The sequence below is a fragment of the Muntiacus reevesi genome, chromosome 3, assembly GCF_963930625.1.
Source record: "Muntiacus reevesi chromosome 3, mMunRee1.1, whole genome shotgun sequence".
Taxonomy (NCBI): Eukaryota; Metazoa; Chordata; class Mammalia; order Artiodactyla; family Cervidae; genus Muntiacus; species Muntiacus reevesi.
This window is the reverse complement of record NC_089251.1, coordinates 6,344,582-6,365,060: the sequence shown is the minus strand read 5'-3', so window position 1 is coordinate 6,365,060 and position 20,479 is coordinate 6,344,582. Positions and strand designations below refer to the sequence as shown.

At 41.8% G+C, this 20,479-nt stretch overlaps 2 protein-coding genes across 10 annotated transcripts in view; both read right to left on the bottom strand.

The window, feature by feature from the left end:
- C3H9orf78 (chromosome 3 C9orf78 homolog) overlaps nt 1-20,479 on the bottom strand; it is a 416,805-nt gene that overhangs the window by 64,568 nt on the left and 331,758 nt on the right. The window lies entirely within an intron of this gene.
- The window catches only part of FNBP1 (formin binding protein 1), a 133,861-nt gene that overhangs the window by 8,561 nt on the left and 104,821 nt on the right, over nt 1-20,479 (bottom strand). For 2 of the 9 annotated variants that reach the window (XM_065928251.1, XM_065928249.1), the window contains exons 9-14: nt 19,776-19,973; nt 18,630-18,812; nt 9,159-9,268; nt 3,300-3,432; nt 924-1,045; nt 467-606 (exon numbers count right to left, since the gene is read on the bottom strand). In XM_065928251.1, coding sequence (XP_065784323.1) covers nt 467-606; nt 924-1,045; nt 3,300-3,432; nt 9,159-9,268; nt 18,630-18,812; nt 19,776-19,973 — 886 coding nt within the window. The remainder of the gene's footprint in view (nt 1-466; nt 607-923; nt 1,046-3,299; nt 3,433-9,158; nt 9,269-18,629; nt 18,813-19,775; nt 19,974-20,479) is intronic. The other 7 variants (XM_065928250.1, XM_065928252.1, XM_065928254.1 and 4 more) reach the window with 7 other exon arrangements.

Genomic DNA, 20,479 nt, shown 5'->3' with positions numbered 1-20,479 from the left:
TAAGCCTGTGAGCAGCTGTGAAGACCCAGCACAGCCAAGAATAAAAATAAATCAATCCCCTCAGGCAAGGGATCATATCCTCGTGTGGCCCCCCCCCCGTCACTCCGTCCCTCTCTTTTGCAGAACCCTCCTCTATGCGTGTCTGCTTTATTTCCTCCCAGGGCGGATGCCAGACCATGCCACCTGCCTCCCACCCTTTCGGGGGTCTTTGCAAGACAGGAGCTCCATAAGTATTGAAGGCGTGGATGAAATAATCATCATTCCATACCATCTGCTGAGATTAAGCTCACCGAAAGTTGGTCAATAGCCCGGACCCAAAGGCAAAATATACAGCCATCAACCAGAAAGAAATCAGAATCACAGATACGACGAGCAGAACGAAAGAGTCCTGAGACGAAGGTTCTGAAGACTTCAAAAGAAAGTCTGACCACAGAAAGAGAAGAGGGACGCCGACAGTCGGTGTTACCTTCAAACGTGTAGAGGGCTTTACATGTCCCTATGGCAGGGAGGGGCTCCTCGTCGTCAAATTCGTCGTCGAAGTCTGCGGCCAGCACTTTGACCTCACTCTCCTGACTCTGTTCCTCTGTGTAACTGCCATCAGGGCTGCTCAAAAAGCAAAACACACAGCAACTATAGCGACTGACCCCAGCGAGGGCTCGAGGGCAGCCCCCGTGAGAGCCGGTGCTTGCAACTCCGCAGCGCTGTGACCAGGGGCCCCCCGCACCCCACAGGCCCCAGCAGCATCCACGGGGCATCAGACAGCCGCACCGTGGGAAGAACCACAGGCCAGTCATCACAGACGCATGGGACCCAACAAGGACCTCATGCTCGTCTCTGATTCCAGAATTGGGCAGTAAATACAAAGCCCCCCCCCCCCCCAAAACAACCCAAAAACCCAAGCAGGCGCTGTACAGATACTGTACCTCTCCCGATCCTGCGCGCAGTTGTTGACCGAGGGGGCGTTCTGCGTCTCGTACATCCCACTCTGCCGACGGGCCTGGTCGCTGCGGGCTGGGAGTCGGCCTTCGACCTCGGCCAGCCAGGCCTGCAAACAGAAATCAGGAAAGACTCTGGTCTGAGCTCAGCTGAGGGCCTGAGCAAGCAGGGTTCAGGCCCCAAATCTGGGCTGCTGGCTGGTCCCTGAAGCCGGCTGGAGAAGGGCCCCGTGGCGGGGGTGAGGAGCCTCCAGCCTGTTTGCCGTGACTGTGTAAACGTGCGTGAAGGCAAAGCTGGAGGCGTGCAAGCAGACTTACATTCAGCCGTTGCTCATACGGTGACATAAGGACTCTGGCCTGTCTTAAACTCTCGGGCTTTATTGCGCGGCATGTGGGATCTTAGGGCTTCCCTAGCAGCTCAGCAGCAAGGGATCTGCCTGCCAGGGCAGGAGACACGGGTTCGAGCCCTGAGTGGGGAAGAACCCCGGGAGGAGGGCATGGCAACCCACTCCAGTATTCCTGCCTGGGAAACTCAATGGACAGAGGAGCCTGGTGGGCTATGGTCCACGGGGTCACAAAAGAGTCAGACACGACTGAGCGACTAAACAACAACAACAATATGAGATCTTAGTTCCCAGACCAGAGATCGAACCCACGTCTGCGTCCCTGCACTGGAGTCTCCGCCACTGGACCACCAGCGAAGTCCCCAAGACTCTCAGGCTTTTTAAGTAGCTGTCTGATTTCTGATAAGTCGCTTCTAGTTCCCCCTGGTTCCAAAAATTCTGTGACCATGTCGTCACACTGGGAACCATGAGGGTCCTGCCACACTTAAGCAGTGACTCAGTTTAAAAGCCACACTTCCCTTTTTTTTCCCCCTTAGGAGTGTAATTTTTTTTTAATAGTGAAGAAAACTTGTACACAGGAAATCAAAGTAGATCAAATTTTCTTCAGCAACCTTTGAAATAGTGTAAAAATGGCAAAAGAATCCAAATGACCAGAAAAGGACATTTCTACGTTCTAAAATCTCAACCAAAAATAACTTATTGACAGATTCTAGAGAATGAAAAAAAGTCATATTTGATTTTTCATGGCTAGAAATAATCTATTTTGTTCAGAATGATCAGTTACTAATCTATTTTTCTAGTCTTTACATTTGGGTGAGAATAATTTTGTTCACAGCTTAAATGATTCATTATGTGTGTTTCTTCTTCAAGTCTCATGTGTGTTTCCTACTGGTTTTCATCTTTTGATGATGGGTCTTTTGCAACAACAATGACATATTTCAATGGTTTCCCCCCACAACCTAGAAATAAACCCTTGTATTTATGATTAATTGGCTTGTAACAGAGGTGCCAAGACAGTTCAAGGAGAGAAAAGGTCTTTTCAACAAATGGTGCTGGGAGAACTAAAAAAGAATGAATCTGGACCTCTACTTTTAGCCATATACAAAAATTAACTCAAAATGAGCCAATATAAAAGTGAAAACTACAAAATTTTGAAGAAAACATAAGCATAAAGGTTCGTGATCTTGGATTAGGTGCTTAGTTTATGCCACCAAAAGCACAAGAGAAAAAAAATTTGATAAATTAGGATGAAATTTCCTTTCATCATTAATATTAATTTTAATTTCATCAAATTTAAAATGGTTTGGGAGTTCCCTGGCAGTCCAGTGGTTAGCACTCAGTGCTTCAACAGCCGGGGTCCAAGTTCAATCCCTGGTCAGGGAACCAAAATCCTGAAAGATGTTTAGCATGGTCAAAAAAAAAACACAAAAAAAAACTTTTATGCTTCAAAGGACATCTTGAAGAGAGTAGAGAAACAATACACAAAATGGAAAAAAATATCTGCAAATCATAGATCTGAAAAGGAATTTGCATCCAGAATATGTTTTGAAAATGTTTACACTGATAGGAAAGCCAGACAAAGACACTGCAAGACAATTACAAATATGAATGGCTTTCTTAAAATTGTCTTTTTGATTCACTGAGATGATGGACAACTGTATATGCCCAATTATATCCACTGTCAACACGAGATGAAACAAAACAACTTGGGTGAATTTAAGTGAAACACTTAAATGAAAAAAAAAAAAACACACAAAAACACCCGTATGTAACTATAACCTTAAACAGTGTCTCCTTTAAGGGACACCATTAACATAGGATACACTGAAAAGCAGAACACCAAATGGATGAGTGTCTTTTTCCTTTCATCATAACTCGTGAAACACCTGACTTGTCCAGCGGCATCCCTCACAGGGGAAGAAATGCTGGCGCTCTACAACCTCATGCGTCCCATGACCCCACACCTACTTCTCTCTTTTTTTTTTCCCAACAAAGCTTTTCCACAACAGCTTTTTCCTACCTCAAATTTCTGGGCCTCTAGTCTCAGTTTCTCTATATTTTGGCTGACTTCCGCTAATTTGTGATCCAAACTGCTGGGGTCTCCCATCTGTGGATTCTTTAGGTAGACATCTTTCATTTTTGTGATGGCATCTCTGAAAAAGAGAAGGGGCAGAATGTGGTCAAGTTAATGCCGTGTTAAATTTAGAGCAAATGACTCCCTGCCAGGCAGGGGCCTGGGGAGGTGGGGTGAACAATTTTCCTGAACTTCAGCAAAAGAAACTCTACACCAGTTGCCCAACATAAGACCAATGACACCAACTGCATTGCGAGCCATGGGAAATATCTTAACCAAAAATATAGAAATAAGTGGAAGAGAATTTCTATGTCTTCACCACCCCTCCACCTGCCTGCTCACCTCTGAGCCCATACATCCTGCTGCCCATTGATGGGCACCCTGAACCATCTGTTCTCTATAGGAGCCGTCTACCCACTTGCCCTCCCAGTCCACATACCCTGTTCTATCTTTGATATATATAGGTATATATTGGCCATGCGTGCCATGTGGAATCTTATTTCCCTTGTTGTTCAGTTGCCAAGGGGTGTCTGACTCTTTGTAACCCCATGGTCTGCAGCATGCCAAGCTTCCCTGTCCTTCACCATCTCCCAGAGTTTGCTCAGACTCATGTCCATCGAATCGGTGATGATATCTAATCATTTCATCCTCTGCTGCCCCCTTCTCCTTTTGCCCTCAATCTTTCCCAGCATCAGGGTCTTTTCCAATGAGAAGGCTCTTTGCATCAGGTGGCAAAGTATTGGAGCTTCAGCTGCAGCATCAGTCCTTCCAATGAACATTCAGGGTTGATTTCCTTTAGGATTGACTGGTTTGATCTTGCTGACTTGACCACGGATTGAACCTGGGTCCCAAACATTGGAAGCTCAGAGTCTTAACCAGTGAACCACTGGGGAAGTCCCATCACTCTACTTTCTTTTATTTCCACTGCATATATTACTTCCCAACATTACATGTCTTGTTATTATGCTCATTTCTTATTGTTTGTCTCTTCCTCCTAGAACAGCAGCTCTCTAAGAAGCTCTTTGGGCTCAAGCCCTTTTGTTAACATGATACACCCCCAGTGGCCAGACCACACCTGGCACACAATAGATGCTCAACAAGCATGTGACCTTCCCAGGTAGTGCGGTGGTAAAGTCTATCTGCCAATGCAGTAGACGCAAGAGATGTGTCTACATCCACAGATTCACAAGTCGTCTCTTGACTTCATGACCTATTCCTCCAACTACTGCCCTATTTCTCAGTAAAACTTCTCAACAGAGGTGTTTAAAGTCATTATCTTCCATTCCTCTCCTCCAGATCTTTCCAGAAGTTTATCATTTTTATTAATCTTTTCAAGGAACCAACTTTTGGATCTGTTCATTTTCTCTGTTGAATATGTGGTTGTGTTTCACTAATTGCTATCCTTTCCTTTATTATTTATCTCCCTTTTTCTGTCTTCTTTGCTTCAATTTGTTTCTAATATGTATAAAGCTGTCAATTTCCCTTTATAAGCATTGGTTTTAATGACATCCCCAAATGTAGGTGGAGAATGTGTGTTAAGTTCTGTTTCACATATTTTCTACTATCTATGATGATTTCTTCTTTATGTGTTATTTAGAGCTACATTCTTTCTTTTTTTAAAGCAGTAAAAACAGATTTTATTCAAAACTAATTGCAATTGGGGGAAAGAGGAGAGTGAAAAAGTTGATTCGAAACACAACATTAAAAAAACTAGGATCATGGCAGTGGGGCGCATCACTTCATGGCAAATAGAAGGGAAAAAAGTGGAAGCAGTGACAGACTTTATTTTCTTGGGCTCCAGAATCACTGTGGATGGTAACTGCAGCCATGAAATTAAAAGATGCTTACTCCCTGGAAGGAAAGCTATGACAAACCTAGACAGCATATTAAAAAGCAGAGATCACTTTGCCAACAAAGGTCCGTATAGTTAAAATTATGATTTTTCTAGTAGTCATGTGAGAGTTGGACCATGTGAGAGTTGGATCATATAGAAGGCTGAGCACTGAAGAACTGATGCTTTTGAATTGTGGTGTTGCAGAAGACTCTTCAGAGTCCCTTGGACTGCGAAGAGATCAAGCCAGTCAATCCTAAAGGAAATCAATCCTCAATCTTCATTGGAAGAACTGATGCTGAAGCTGAAGCTCCAATAATTTGGCCACCTGATGATCCTGATGCTAGGAAGGATTGAGGGCAAGAGGAGAAGGGGGCGACTGAGGAGGAGATGTTTGGATGGCATCAATGGACGTGAATTTGCGCAAACTCCGGGAGATCGTGGAGGACAGAGGAGCCTGTCGTGCTGCCGTCCGAGGAGTTGCAAAAGAGTCGGACACAACTTAATGACTCAACAGCAACAAAGCTGGGTCTTCACTGTTGGGTGGGCTTTTCTCTAGCTGAGGGGGTGGGGACCACTCTCTAGTTACAGTGCACAGGCTTCTCACTGCAGTAGCTTCTCTTGTTGCAGAGCACGGGCTCTAGAGCACGGGCTCAGTAGTTGGGGTGCACGGGGTAGCTGCCCCATGGAATGTGGGATCTTCCTGGACCAGGGATCGAACCCATGTCTCCCGCATTGGCAGGCAGATTCTTTACCACTGAGCCGCCAGGGAAGCCCTGAAGTTGATCCTTTTGAACTGAATAGTTTGGGGGCGGGGGGCAGTTATTTGGCTTGAAAGTCAGTCTTCTCACACCAGCTTCCTTCTAGTTGGCACCTGCATGGTCTGTCATTTTCCATTCTTTACTCTCCACCTTTCTGCACCTAATGAGCTGGGTGTGTCGTTTGTAACCAGCACACAAGCGGTGTGCCAGTTTTAGGTTTTTGTCCAGTTTGAAAATCTCTTTTAATTGGAACATGTAGTCTGTTCACATTTAACATACTGATTCATTTTATTTACAAACACAATATGCCAGGCACTGTCCTCAGCCCTTGAGGTACCCTGATACACTTAATCCTCACATGGGCATAGTAACTCCCTTTTCACGGTGAGGAAACTGAACTACCTAGAGGTTAAGAATCTTGTCCAAGGTTTGCAAACGAAACAGGTGGAACCGGATTGGAACTGGGGTGTCTAGTGTGCTTGGTATTTTAAATCTTCCACCCTAATTTGTGCTTTGGATTTGTCCTGCCTATTTAATATATATTTTTTCTCTCCTATCTTGCCTTTTTGGATTGATTATTTTAAACAAAAACAAACCAAAAATCCAACCTTTTCCAGATCATGCCACCTCTGTGCAAAGCCTTTCATTTTCTGTTTGTCCTGCGTAAAATGTAAGTTGCATGAGAACCGATGTTTGTGATGTTTTGTTCATTCTTTATCCTCAAGGCCTAGAATATTCCCTTATACACAGTAAATGCTCAATAAATAGAGGTGAAGTGAATGATGAAGGTGATTTGCCTTATTACTAGCAAGCGCTGCTCTGGGGGTTCAAAGGTCGTACCATGGTCACAACCCAAGTGACAGAAACTTTTCTCCACGAAATCAAACAATTAGAGAGGGTCTGTCACTCACTTATAAAGTGGTATTTCAGCTATCTGAGTCATAACATCCATGGAATTTTCTAGGCAAGAGTACTGGAGTGGGTTGCCATTTCCTTCTCCAGGGGATCTTCCCAACCCAGGGATCGAACCCGGGTCTCCCGCATTGTGGGCAGACGCTTTACTGTCTGAGCCAGCAGGGAATCCCCATAACTTGCTACTCCAGTGCAAAGTATAACTGCTCATTTAGTAAACAGTATGAGGTTTATCATGGATTTATAAAGCCTTTTATATCTAGTCCCAGATGTAATAAAAAGTACAAAGACAAAATTTTTATTTCACAAAGTATATTTTTAATTCAAACCTAGAACAAAGTTCATTATATGTGTTCTTCTTTTTAACATACTGTAACAATGTTTATAAAGTGATATATTTTTCAGGAGTTGCTCTCCCAGGGATTAAAAAAAAATTTAAAAACTACTTTTTATTTGCATGTATTTAAACTGACAGCCTTGCCAACTTTATTTATTTTTTTAATAACTAAATTGTAACCTCAGCTTCAATATCACTGGGCTTCCCTGGTAGCTCAGCTGGTAAAGAATCTGCCTACAAAAAATAATAAAAAAGAAAAAAGAGTCTGCCTACAATGCAGAAGACCCTGGTTCAATTCCTGGGTCAGGAAGATCTGATGGAGAAGGGATAGGCTACCCACTCCAGTATTCTTGGGCTTCCCTGGTAGCTCAGCTGGAAAAGAATCTACCTGCAATGTGGGAGACCTGGGTTTGATCCCTGGGTTGGGAAGATGCCCTGAAGAAGGGAAAGGTTACCCACTCTAGTATTCTGGCCTGGAGAATTCCATGGGCCACATAGTCCATGGGGTCACAAAAAGTTGGACACGGCTGAGCGACTTTCACTCACTCACTCAGCATCACTGAATTTATGCAGGACTATCATGTGGCCTACTTCATGCCACACAACATGTAGAATCTTAGTTCCCTGACCAGGGGCTGAATCCATGGCCCCTGTATTGGAAGTGTGGCGTCTGAACCACTGGACTACCAGGGAAGTCCCTCAAGTTAACCTTTAAGTTCAAATCTCCACTAATAAATGATTCACTTAACTCCCTCAGTGAGAATATAGAAAGTGAAGGACAACAAAGTGGCTTTTCTCTTTTTAAATTAAGTATAGTTGATTACGGAGAAGGCAATGGCAGCCCACTCCAGTACCCTTGCCTGGAAAATCCCATGGATGGAGGAGCCTGGTGGGCTGCAGTCCATGGTGTCGCTAAGGGTCGGACACGACTGAGTGACTTCACTTTCACTTTTCACTTTCATGCACTGGAGAAGGAAATGGCAACCCACTCCAGTGTTCTTGCCTGGAGAATCCCAGGGATGGGGGAGCCTGGTGGGCTGCCGTCTGTGGGGTCGCACAGAGTCGGACGCGACTGAAGTGACTTAGCAGCAGCAGGAGCATAGTTGATTAACAATGTTGTGTTAGTTTCAGGTATATAGCGAAGTGATTCAGTTATACATACATATCTAACTCTTTTTTCAGACTCTTTTTCCTGATCGGTTATTACAAAATATTGACTTGCTGTTGCTCAGTCGCCAAGCCACATCCGACTCCTTGCAACCCCAGGGTCTGTAGAATGCCAGCGACAGCAGAAACAGAAATGTCTATTTTAAGTGCTAATGCAAAGGTAAATGAAAAACGCTCTTTAAATCTATGCAGTATGTTTATCTTCTCGACAAAAATCATAACTATTAAATTGAATAAATTGCCTATAATGGAAGGTGAGTTATGAATAAGGTGGTTTGCTCAGACATCATACAGACTTTGGTATACCACAGAATGTTTTGCCGTACTTGTGAAATTCTCTGATCTAAGCTGATTTTATATTCCATGGTGACAACATGGTAAACGTAGTGTTACTAAAGTAAGTGAACATATAAAAAAAAAAGGAGAGAGATAACCATAATGCATTTTGTTCCCCAAACTTAGAGTAATAGCTATTTGTTAAAAGAATCCTCCCTGTCTTTATTTATTTTCATAATTATTATTTTGGCCATGAGGTGTGGCATGTGGGAATATGTGATCTTGGTTTCCCCACCTAGGGTTGAACCTGTGCCCCCTGCATTGAAAGCACAGAGTCTTAGCCACTGGACCACCAGCAAAGTCCCCAGGAATCCTCTCTGTTTTTAATAAAGCAATCCAGTAGACTAGCTATGGCCAAACACTTGGCCAAAATAACCACCCAAATTAAAATCTAATTTAGGGCCTCCCATCTTTCCAAACTGAACTCGAAGTTCTTAATAAGTCGTTTCGATCCACTCTACCTTTGATCCATCTCCTTTTGGATTTCTTTATTTAATTCATCGACTTTCTGTTGGAGTTTTTTCCTTCTCTGTTCGGGTGGGAGGTTGCTGAAATCTTCTGGTGTCGCGCCCTGCAAATACAAACAGAAATGAGCCAGAAAGCCTTCTTGAAAAAAAGACACCAAGAGAAGCCTGCAGGGAGATTCCCCAGACACCAGGGCAATGCAGATGTCTGCGTGTGCTTTCATGAAATAAATTAAGCTCTTTCCCACAACACCCAGCTGAGATGCAAAAATCCGTGCATGCAAACTGCAAAGGCCCCACAAACCCTTTTCCATGCCGGCCCGCCGCCTCCGACAAGGAAGGGAGCCCTGAGACAGGAAGATAGACTTTTGACCCCAGCGAGAATCAGTAAGGAGCAAGTCTGGAGACTGAGTCTGCACTTAGCTGTCAGTGTGGGTGGCCACACTGAAGCTTTAGGCTTATGTTTTCTTCCTACAAAAAAACTGGTACGTGCCCCCATCAACTGTTTCATGTCGATGGCACTTTTCCTTACCCCACTCCCACCCCCATCCCGTCTGAGTATTCCTTCCCATCTCTGCACACAGGCTGAGGCCAAAAGTTTCCATCCCTGTGAAGTGACAGATGGGACATCTAGTTCCTCCGAGAATGTGGGTAAAGAGGATATTAAGGGAAAAAACCCTCCCCCCGCTCCCATCCACTCTCCTTGCCTCTGCTTCCTCTAAAAGGCCCGTCACTTCTTTTTTGTCACCTTTAGGATCATCTAAGGGAATTCTCAGAGAATCACCCCCACTCCCATCCCTCCAGTTTCAAAACCAACTTTCCATAATGTCTGAAATCAGCCTCAGCTGTTTCTAACTCATCAGAAGGGGTACACTTGGCTTTCTGCTGCACTGCATGGCATGGGGGACCTTAGTTCCCTGACCAGGGATCGCACCCATGCCCGCTGCATTGGAAGGCAGAGTCTTAACCACTGGACCGCCAGGGAAGTCTTGGAAGAAGTATTTTTGATATCTTGATTCCCTTTCAAAAACAACTGCTCTCTTTCCTCTGGGTATGTGTTATAAGTAGAAAATATCAACCGTGAGTTGCCAGACTTTTACCCACGCTTACTTGTCATTTCCTTAAATGAGGCTATTTTCATAAAGAAAGAGAAATTTGCTCAATAGCCAGGGATAAGCCAGGGAATTTGAAAAGAGATTTTGCTTTAGAATCCCTTTTAAAAAAAGGCAAGATGGGTTTGCTTGGGAGTGGATGGAAAAGAAGGGACCTGGATAATGTAATTGCAAAATCAGCTTGAGTTTGCCAAGCAGCTTAACACGGGCGCTTGTGACTGAAGTTCCTAGGCTGCTTATTAGAAAATGCCAGGCTGCTGGGTTGGAAGTTTGTGATTCAGCAAATAGTTCACCACTAAGGCCACCAAAGACCTTTCAGCTAATATTCTCAAAGACTGTGTGTGTGTCTGTGCGTGCGCATGCATGTGTTTGAGTGGGACGAGATCTGAGTGAAAGCAAAATAGAAGTGATTATTCCCTAATGCCAAACCAAGAAAGTTCAACTTGCTTCTAAAGCTAAGATGAAGCCAACTAATCTTCAATATAATAATAAAGCAGACTTGCTTTTCCTTTTCCATATAATACCCGAAACCTCAACTGCTTTCCAATTTTCTCAACTCAGTCACTGAGCCCGAAAGCGCAATAGTTTTTCCTCATGCTGAATTGACTTAAATCAGCATGTTTTCTGGAACTGGAAATTGTGTTTTCATTTTTGTTTTAATGCTAGAATGTGACAAAACAGTGTAAGACGCACTGCTTCAGAAGTCAGGAAACCTAGTAAGTGGTCGATACTCATTCATTCAGATGCTCTGAGCCTCACTATGGGCTGTGAGAGCCAAAGACCTTTCTACAATGATGGAAATGCTTTCACATGTCCACACTGTCCGACCTGGCAGCCGCACATGGCTGCTGAGCCCTTGAAATGTGCCCAGTGCAACTGTGGAACTACTAACTTAAAAATTTTAGTTACATGGGAGATTCAGGTCAACAGTTCTTCTAGATCCAAAGAAACTCAGGTCTCTGGACAGTACCTTCAAAAGTTCATTTTGTCCTATTCGCCTTTTGAAGCTTGAATTCTTTCAAACGATACTCTAACCTATGATTTATTTTGCCACGAAGGAATTTTTATTTCTGCCTTCGAGTTGGAGTAGATTTTCTGAACTCTTGGGAGGGGCCCCAAAGAGACTGGCCCTACCAGGGTTTGGAAGAGGGGCTGCAGGCAAGAATGTATATTTTCAATGGCTGTGACTCTAAGGAGATCTTGTTTTACCTGCTACCAGAATCAAACACTTGCTCCCTTGACATGAGCTGCTTCTTGAGATTTATAATTTTTATACCCACTCTGTCTTTGTGTAACTTCTTTATTAGCTTCAAAGTGAGGGCATCAAGCAACAATATCTCAAACAGAAAGACTGTCTGATAATATTATCTTTGGCCGCCAGCACCTCAGCAAAGAACCAATAAAGGGCAAAAAAGAAGCCCTGGCATCTGACAGATTCCCAGTTAACTGATCCACTTTCTCCCAAATTCATACTGATGTTCATTTAAACATCTAGATCTTTCCTTCTTGTAGACACTTTAATCGAGAACTCTTCTCAGGATTTTATTTTACCCTCTAAGAAATGTTTCATTTAATAAAAAACTCTTTCTCTTTAGGGCTGGATCAGTTGTCAAACACTGGGTCGGGCTGAAAAAATGATGTATATACCTTTATATGTGTACTCAAACACATGTAAAAGTACATACATAGAAAGATAACCATAAAATACTGTCCTACATTCTCAATAACAGTGCATAAAATGCTTATGTTATTCCTGGTTGAACTGTCAAGTTCATCACTGTCTGTGGTTTCAGGATATTCTCAGCTGCGGTGTTTGAGATTACTCTATACCTTACACATATCTGAAGGACAGTATGGGTTATGTGGTTAAGAGTTTCTTTTAATAGATTTAATGATTAGTTTGACTATTTACTAGGGCTATGAAATTAAAAGTAGAAACACCAAACACTAAAGAAATCATTTTAGAAAGGCTTAGGAGGCTCTTTTCATTGTCCATAAAATTGTCTTTGATTTCTTGAATCAGCTATGCACAAGGCACCAATGTATCTATGGAGCAACTTAAAAGTTTCATGACCTTCAATTCTCGAAGGTGCCTTAGACCTGAGTCTGAGCCCAGCATCATTCCTGCATGCCTCCCTCAGGTCCCCAGTGTTTTTCATCTGCTTTTGTGGCTCCTGGAGAGGAGCAACTTTCAAGTATTAAATCTGCTTTCATTTAGAATGATGCAATATATAAACTTCCTCATATTTAATATTTATATTTATGTTCATATTTAAATAAAGCTTATCAACATCTGTCATCCTCTTAAGACTCCAGTAGTAAAGAAAACCAAATCATGAGTTAAGCGTTAATTTTCTTAATGGGGAAAGGTTATGATCACCTCTGTTAGAGCCTGGATCTTGGTATTCCAGAGGTCTAATAAGGAAACACCAACAAAGGCACAGAAGGGAAACACGCATCAACAGTTAACCCTGAAGATAGGTTGCGCATGGCCCAGCACCCACAAAACGCACAGAAAGACCTGATTAGATTCGGGACATGCAGGGAGTAGTTCTGCTTACCAGCTTGAGAGAAAGCTTCATGTAAAAATCGAAGGGGTAACAGGGAAAAAAAGAGAGAGAGAGAGAGAAACAACAACACATGAGAAGCAGAGGAACTTGGTCCATTCCGCTGAATTAACATAACACGCAAATTCAACCTGGCGCTTTGTGAACATGACTTATAGCGGATCTGTGCCAAAATTCCCAAGAGGGGCCAATCTACCCAAGCCTTTCTTTAGCGGCCACGTTGCCAGAGCAAAGTATATAGGCAGGAAAGGAGAGCTAATGTTTACCGTTCTGGACTGGTCACGTCGGCCTGAGTATAAACTAATACAAGTTTGCAGTCGGTGACATATCATGATTATAAAAGATGGAAATGATCACAGAGCCTTTTGTTCACCAAATTTCCCATGGAAAGTTTCACACAGAGTAAAAGAGTTGGGAAACCAATGCATTCCACAACATACCTGTAATATTTCTATCTTAAGGGGCTCTAATAATCCGAACACTGGCATTTCCTGAAGGTACTAAGGCGAAGTCTCAAATCAGTAAACAGGAACCAAGGACTGGAAGATGCTCTGAAACCTGACCTGCAAGAACCAGGAAGCCTCCCAGCACCAGGCAGGAGATGAATGCTCTCTCCCACCTGTGTACTGCCCGCACTTCCTACTATACAGAAGATGTCTTCTGGGGCTTTCTATTAAACTGGGGGCCCCACCCACAGAGGTTGCATATCACCTGGGGTGTTAACAGAAGTTGCTGCTCTTGCAAGTGACTTTTAGGAAACACTTTTAGGAAACTGTCTTTACTGCTGAGGGGTAGTTACTCCTCGCCGCTGTGGATTTCCTGTTAATTACCAGGATATAGCAGCTTGCAATTCCGCTAGTCCTGGAGGCGGCAAAACTGTACCAGTACTGTACTATACTGGATCCAAACCAGATTAAAAGGTATCTCAAAATTAGGAAAAGAAGCATTGAGTCTTCAGTGATAGGTGAGACACGCTTTTTGGCAATAAAGCTGTATTTTGAGAGTTTGGTGCATATATACTCGGCTGTTGTAATCCTAAAAGTTCAGGCAATAGGGGGGATCCAAAAATACATTAGAGATAGAGTAGCAGAGAAAATGCCCCCTGAATTTGTTTACTTACTTAGGTATTTATTTATTTGGCTGCACCCAGTCTTAGCTGTGGCATGTGGGATCTCTAGTTTCAGCAAGCAAACTCTTAGTTGTCCCATGTGGGATCTAGTTCCCAGACAAGGGATCGAACCTCGGCCCCCTGCATCTGGAACAATCTTAGCCGCTGGACCACCAGGAAGTCCCCAGGGCCCTTTGGTTTTAAATTGGGAGGGAATAGGGTGTTAAAAATCCCTTAACTAGATTTTTAAAATCTTATTATTCAGATTAACTCAAAGTTGATACTTCATTGTGAATAGGCATTAAGCTTTTAAAGAAATTTTCCCTCTGGGGGAAAAATACTTTTAAGGAAAGGCATAGCAAGACAAAATTTTGGGAAGAAAAGGTACAGATCGTCATATTTGTGATAGCTCTCAGACAGACAACCTACATAACACCTCAAGCCCTCCTGTAAATTTTAGCACAGATCTGTTTATCACAATTTGAGTTTTTTACAGACAACGCTTTTGGTGCACAGCAGAAAACTTTGCAAATATCTTCCTTGCAAAGCAGATGACCGTACACAAATGCTTTCTCACACATTACCATGTAAATATTGCTAATTTGAACTTGGCACTCTACTTGCTGTCTATTCGGCTACTTCCATAACTTAAAGTAATATATATATATATTTAAAAATTTATTTATTTTTAAAGTAATATATTTTTTTCTTAGCCATTCCAAAAACAGAATTCTAACATCAATACTAATAACACAGGACTATTACCACTTCATAATAAAAATAATTTATTAGGATTGAGAACCGATCCCAATAGAAATAGGCAATATTGAATTCTCAAATCCAGTTTTCTGAAGTGGATGATGACAGATAATCTACAAGAAGTGCCATTAGGTCTACAGTATAATCTTTTTAATGACTATAAACTGGTTTTTGGTCTTAAGTTGCAAGCCAGCCAGTTAGATCCTTTTAAATTAAAAACTGAGTCACCTGCCAAGAGAATACTTTGAAAGGCTGCATTAAGTGCGTTGCGCGACACCTGAAGTACTAAAAAGCTGTCAGTTTCAGGCAGCGATTATGGAGCCTGGGAAGCCACGAGTGTCAATAACACATGAGGGCACACAGAGCCGGCGGATCCATGTGTTATCGGGCCGTCACAGGTACTAACCTCAAGTACAGAGAAAGGGGACAGTGAACATGAATATATAAGTGTCTGTGATCTAAGGTCCCCGGAAGGTCATTTCACCACTCTGTGACCTTGCTCAGGCCTCGCTGATTTTTTTTTTTTGGTTGTCCTTTATGGACCCATCTGTTTCAGACGTGCATGTGGGTAAGGGAGCCACACACGGCTGTCTGCGAGAGTGTGATTCTCCCGTGACCAGCTGCGTGTTAGGGGTGAGCTTCTGCCGTAAAATCATACTCAGTGACACCAGTTCAGACAGCCGTCCCCATCAAAGCAAAGGGGAGAAACGCAAGCTCAGCCCACTGACATTTTTAGGAAGCTTGTTATTGGAAAGTTTGGCTCCTTTTTCCACGCAACTTTCCGGGACGAAGGAGCCTGCGGCTGGGTGGGTACGAGCAGGCTTCTCCTGGCGTCTGGGTCAGAGAGCGCCTGGGTCCCCGGTCCTGCTGCTGTCACAGGGGTTAGTGCCTGTGCCGTGACCGCATGACCTGGCGTCACAGGTAAACTTACAACATAGTCCCTAGCTTCAAAAGCATACGTGGGTTTCCCTATCGTCCTCTTCATGAGTTCTTTGTGAAAACTGAGAGACTGAGTCTGCCAATAATCAGCAAGAGAACAAAGTAAATCAGATGAAATTAACCAGAAGACTGTAACATCTGACAAACAATTGGTAGGGATTTTCAAAATCTTTTGATCAACGTTGATGGTATTTTCCCATACAATGAACTCTAAAGTGCGGGGAGGGGGGAGATATGTCCATATTTTAGATTTAGAAGGCCCTTACTCAGATCAGGAATTCTTAAGACAGTAAAGTCACACTTTGTAGATTGCAAATTGAGAACACACAATCACGCTTCATTTTTCTTTGACTTAAAGATGAAATAGTGGTTAATAATGGTGGCATGCCAGTCTCTAAAGATGTTCAATGAGACATTTTCTTACAAATGTGAATGATATACAACAAAAAATAGCTTATCCTACTTAGTCAGAAACAAAATCAGTTATGTGACGAAATATTTGCATTGCATTTACACATTCTGATAATCAGAAACAAATGATTAAAATCTAGATCAGAAAGCTGCAGAACACAAAAAAAGACTCATTAAAATCACAGATTTGTTATTCTCCTAGAGGCCTTTTCCTGTCTTTGGCACAATAGTCTTGAAGTTAAAAAGTGGAATAAATGAAATACTAGCGAGGACTGTATCATTTTAGTTAGGGATCCCGTTAAACCACGTACCTTCTGTTTTGAAATTGCTTTAAAATCAAATTTATTTCCCCAAACTTCAGATTTTTTTTTAAACTTCCTTATCTTACTTCTATGATGCATTTCCTTTTCTTTTTTCGCACTGCTATTTCCTGAAGAAAAGCACATCAAATCTGACCCTAAAAACAGATCAACTAAAAATGAGAGAAGCAAAAATATGTTTATATTTATTTACTGATGCTTCATGTGTGTGTGTATTTATTCTCAAAAACACACTCACCGTTTGGGAAATTTAAAGATAGAGGTTTGCTGAGCACAGATTTGAGGTGTAAGAAATAAAATTTATTTTGCTAATTATGTTTTTTTTTTTTTTTTTAAAGAGAAGGGCATTTCTTTAATTAATCAAAATAACCCATTTCTCATTTCACTGTGTTTGTTTTCAAGTGTTTATTTTTTTCCGAGTCATCTTTTCTTATGCTTATTGATTACTGACATTCTTGGTGTCTTCCTAAACATTTAGAGAACACCATGAAACATGCTTCAGAAACCATTTGCCACCAAGATCGTGATGTTAACAGAAGAATGGAATAGATACATATACAAACAGTGAACAACCATGAATATTCGACATTTTTCATTATGAAATTCCAAAAGACAATGCAGACATATTTTCATAAATATAATAAAATATAATAAAGGTTTTGGAAGCAGCAGAGGTGGGGTAACTGTTTTACAGTTAATGTAAAACTTCCTAGTTAATAGTCTAGTATAGCGACCTATAGTCATTTGTTGGAGATTCTTCCATGAACAAGGAGCAGAGATGGATGGAGAATTAATTCTAAAAGCCAGCATAACGGAGATCTAATTAAAGAGTTCAACATGAGCCATCATCCACTGCTGAAGCTATATTCTGCCTTCTAACAAGGGTGCTCTTGAAATCTTTAGGAAATTAAATTCTAATTCTTACCCTGATATGCTGGGTATCCTTAAAACAGGATAATTCCACCAACTACACTCTGCAGAAAACTTTCAGATTCTATTACTAAAGGAATCAACATATAAAAAAATGAGGGTTTTGCCCCTTATTTTAAAAGGTAAAAATGTAGCTATTTTTTTAAAAAATATCTTTTATACACAGAGGAAAGGAAAAGTAAAAATTTGTTACAAGGAACACATCTCCACTACAACCATATTGCAGCTCTCACAGAACAGAATAAAAGAAAACCTTACCACATATGCATTTAATGTTTGTTTACTCATTATTCATTATAAAGAGTATTTTGGGATGGCTTAGACTGACCATTTAGGTTTATTCAAGAGGCTACAAACGAATGACCTTGTTCCAATTTTTTTCTAAAAAACCAAACTGGTATCTGCTTTGGACTGCTGATCAATTCCATAAAATCCTGTGACTTAAACACATGTGATCTTAATTAGTATGGCAAAACTGAGTCAATCAGAATAAAACAGGTTCTTCTTGAGTGTGAACACATAGACTCTCAGATCATAAACAGGTGCTCTGGCTCTAAATCCTGGCTATATATCTTCCTAGCTTCATCTTTGTAGGTACCAGTTTGCTTATCAGTAAAATAAAGAAATCTTAGTACCTAGGTTCAAAGGGTGGTTGACAGAATTAAATGAGCACATAGAACAGGGTCTGGCAAATGACAAGTATACAATAAATATCAGCTGCTATTATTTCACCCTTTCAAGATACATACTGCACTAGCTCTTATGCAGTCAGATCTGTTACCAGATGTTTGATCCACAGCTTGTAAATTCACCGAAGCAGCTAAAGAAACCCCTGTAATCCATACCATTTCCCCGCAGATCCGGAGGCATAGCTCAGAGAGAAGTACCCTCTTTATACACTGTTTCGGTAATTATTAAGCAAATTTTTTCTGACTGTGCAGTGATTTCCACCTCTAGCTTTAGAAACTGAATCTAAGTTTCCTTTTTTTGGTAAGATCATGGTAAAATATTAATGACTTAGATATTTCAGAAAGGAAATGAAGCAAGGTCCCACCAAAATGGATTACAGACAATAAAGAACTCTGGCTGGCTGGCTTCCCCTCTCTCTCCTTCCATCCATCCTACTTCCTTCCATTATTTTGTTTTCTTTTTTTGCTCTCTCTGTGGCTCTTCTTCTTTCCGGCTATAATGAATCATAGGTTCTTATTGTTTTATGTTATGGGAAAACACAATGGAGTCATTCACAAACAAAATTAAGTTATGCAGAACAAAACATGCAACCAAAGCGCATCAGAGAGACAGGACTTGAGAGGAGAACTTACCCCACGCTTTAGACTCCTGAAGCAGTGGATTTTGGGTTTGGAGGTCATGAACTCGTTGAAGCGATGGGAGAGGGGTTCCTTTTGCTGCTTGGGAGACTGGGGGCCGTTGGGAACAGCAGAGGGTGAGGCAGAGGCAGGGGGAGGTGGGGGAGGCTGATGGGGGGATGTTAAAAGGGACATAAGCTACGTGTAAGAGATGGAGCGGTGACAGAGTAAAAAATCAGAAAATCAGAAACAAGAAGATAAGACACAAAACAAAAATAAGCATCAAATAATATTTGAAATCCAAAGCAAGTCAAACACAAACAATTAAAAATTTAGGCCATGGTCCAAAAGAAAACATGGAAGGACATGTTAGATGGAGAATATGGTGAAAGTGGGAGTTTTAGTAAGTAAAGCAACAGGGGAAGAGCAAGAAATATCTGACAAGAAGCTCATGCAGACTTTCACATGCAAACTACCGTTCTAACCAGTTACTCTAAACCAGTCTAAGCCAGAAGGGTAAATGCTTCTAAACCACCGAGACTAACACAGCTAGATGGGAGAAAATGAAAGTCCTTAAATGCTAAGGTTGTGAAAACAGCAAGACAGTCTTTTAAAATGAAATTTTAAATTATTCTAAGGTTAAAGCGGTTCGTGTCGCCTCGATCACACCCTTTATGCCCAGGTTAATGCTGTCATGCACCTACGTATCACACTCTAAAAAGAAAATAAAAAATGTTCATGGATACATTTGTTAACATGAGCTCGAAACTAGGTTATTAATCCATGGAAACCATTTCAGTTAGAGATGCTGATACACGGTTATAGAAATGTGGCACAACGTCCCTTCTCAGCCCAGGGAACCAGCAATCTAGGAGACTTAGGAGTGAAAGGCATGATGCGAAACGGCCAGAGGTCAGTAGTCTGTTAGTGTGGGTGACGGTGCAGGTGATAAATGCGTCTGAAATAAGGCAAATGGCCATGGCCACGGTTCCACCACCAAAGAGAGAGACTGTCTTAAAATAAAACAGCACACTAGCCTCCTGTTTGCATTCTGAAACTACAAGCTTAAAAAAAATCTTCGTTCCTTTAAACGCTAAAAGGCAGAGTGAACATCTCCACATCTTGTAACACTCATATCACACTGGGTCCAGTCATCAGTACCTTATTTTTTTTGATGAACGGCCATAACTTTCCTTTGGACTTGCCACCAAATTTGAGCTCTGATTTGCCTTCTCCTCTGGAATTTGAAAGGCTGTTATCTGACACAGTGCGTTTCATAGGCTGAGTGTAATCCTCAAATTCAATGTCTCCCGGAGGCTCGAACCCAGACTTATAAGCTTCTACAACCAGCTGTGAATCCTGCAATGACACCCATCACACACGAATATGTTCCAATCCATGTAAATACTTTCCACACACTGAACTATGATGCCCTCACACAGATAAATTCTAAGGAAGTTATATTGATTAACTGACTTTTTCTAGTAATGTATTTATCATTTGAAAGAATAACTTATAAAGCTATACATCTAGTTGAGATTTCAAGATAATTTTAATAACTATTTTTCTACATTTAGAGAAGCGAATATTAAGAGCAACTTTGCCAGAAAGCAGACTAACTGGGTCATTTATTATGCAATTCCCTTGAAAAATTGTTGCTGCTTAGTTGCTAAGTCATGTCCAACTCTTTGCAACCCCATGGACTGTAGCCCTCCAGGCTCCTCTGTCCATGGAATTTCTCAGGCAAGAATACTGGAGCGGGTTGCCATTTCCTTCTCCAAGGGTTCTTCCTGATCCAGGGGTCGAACCCGCATCGCCTGTTTGGGAGGCGGATCCTTTACCACCAAGCCACCTAGGAAGCCCTT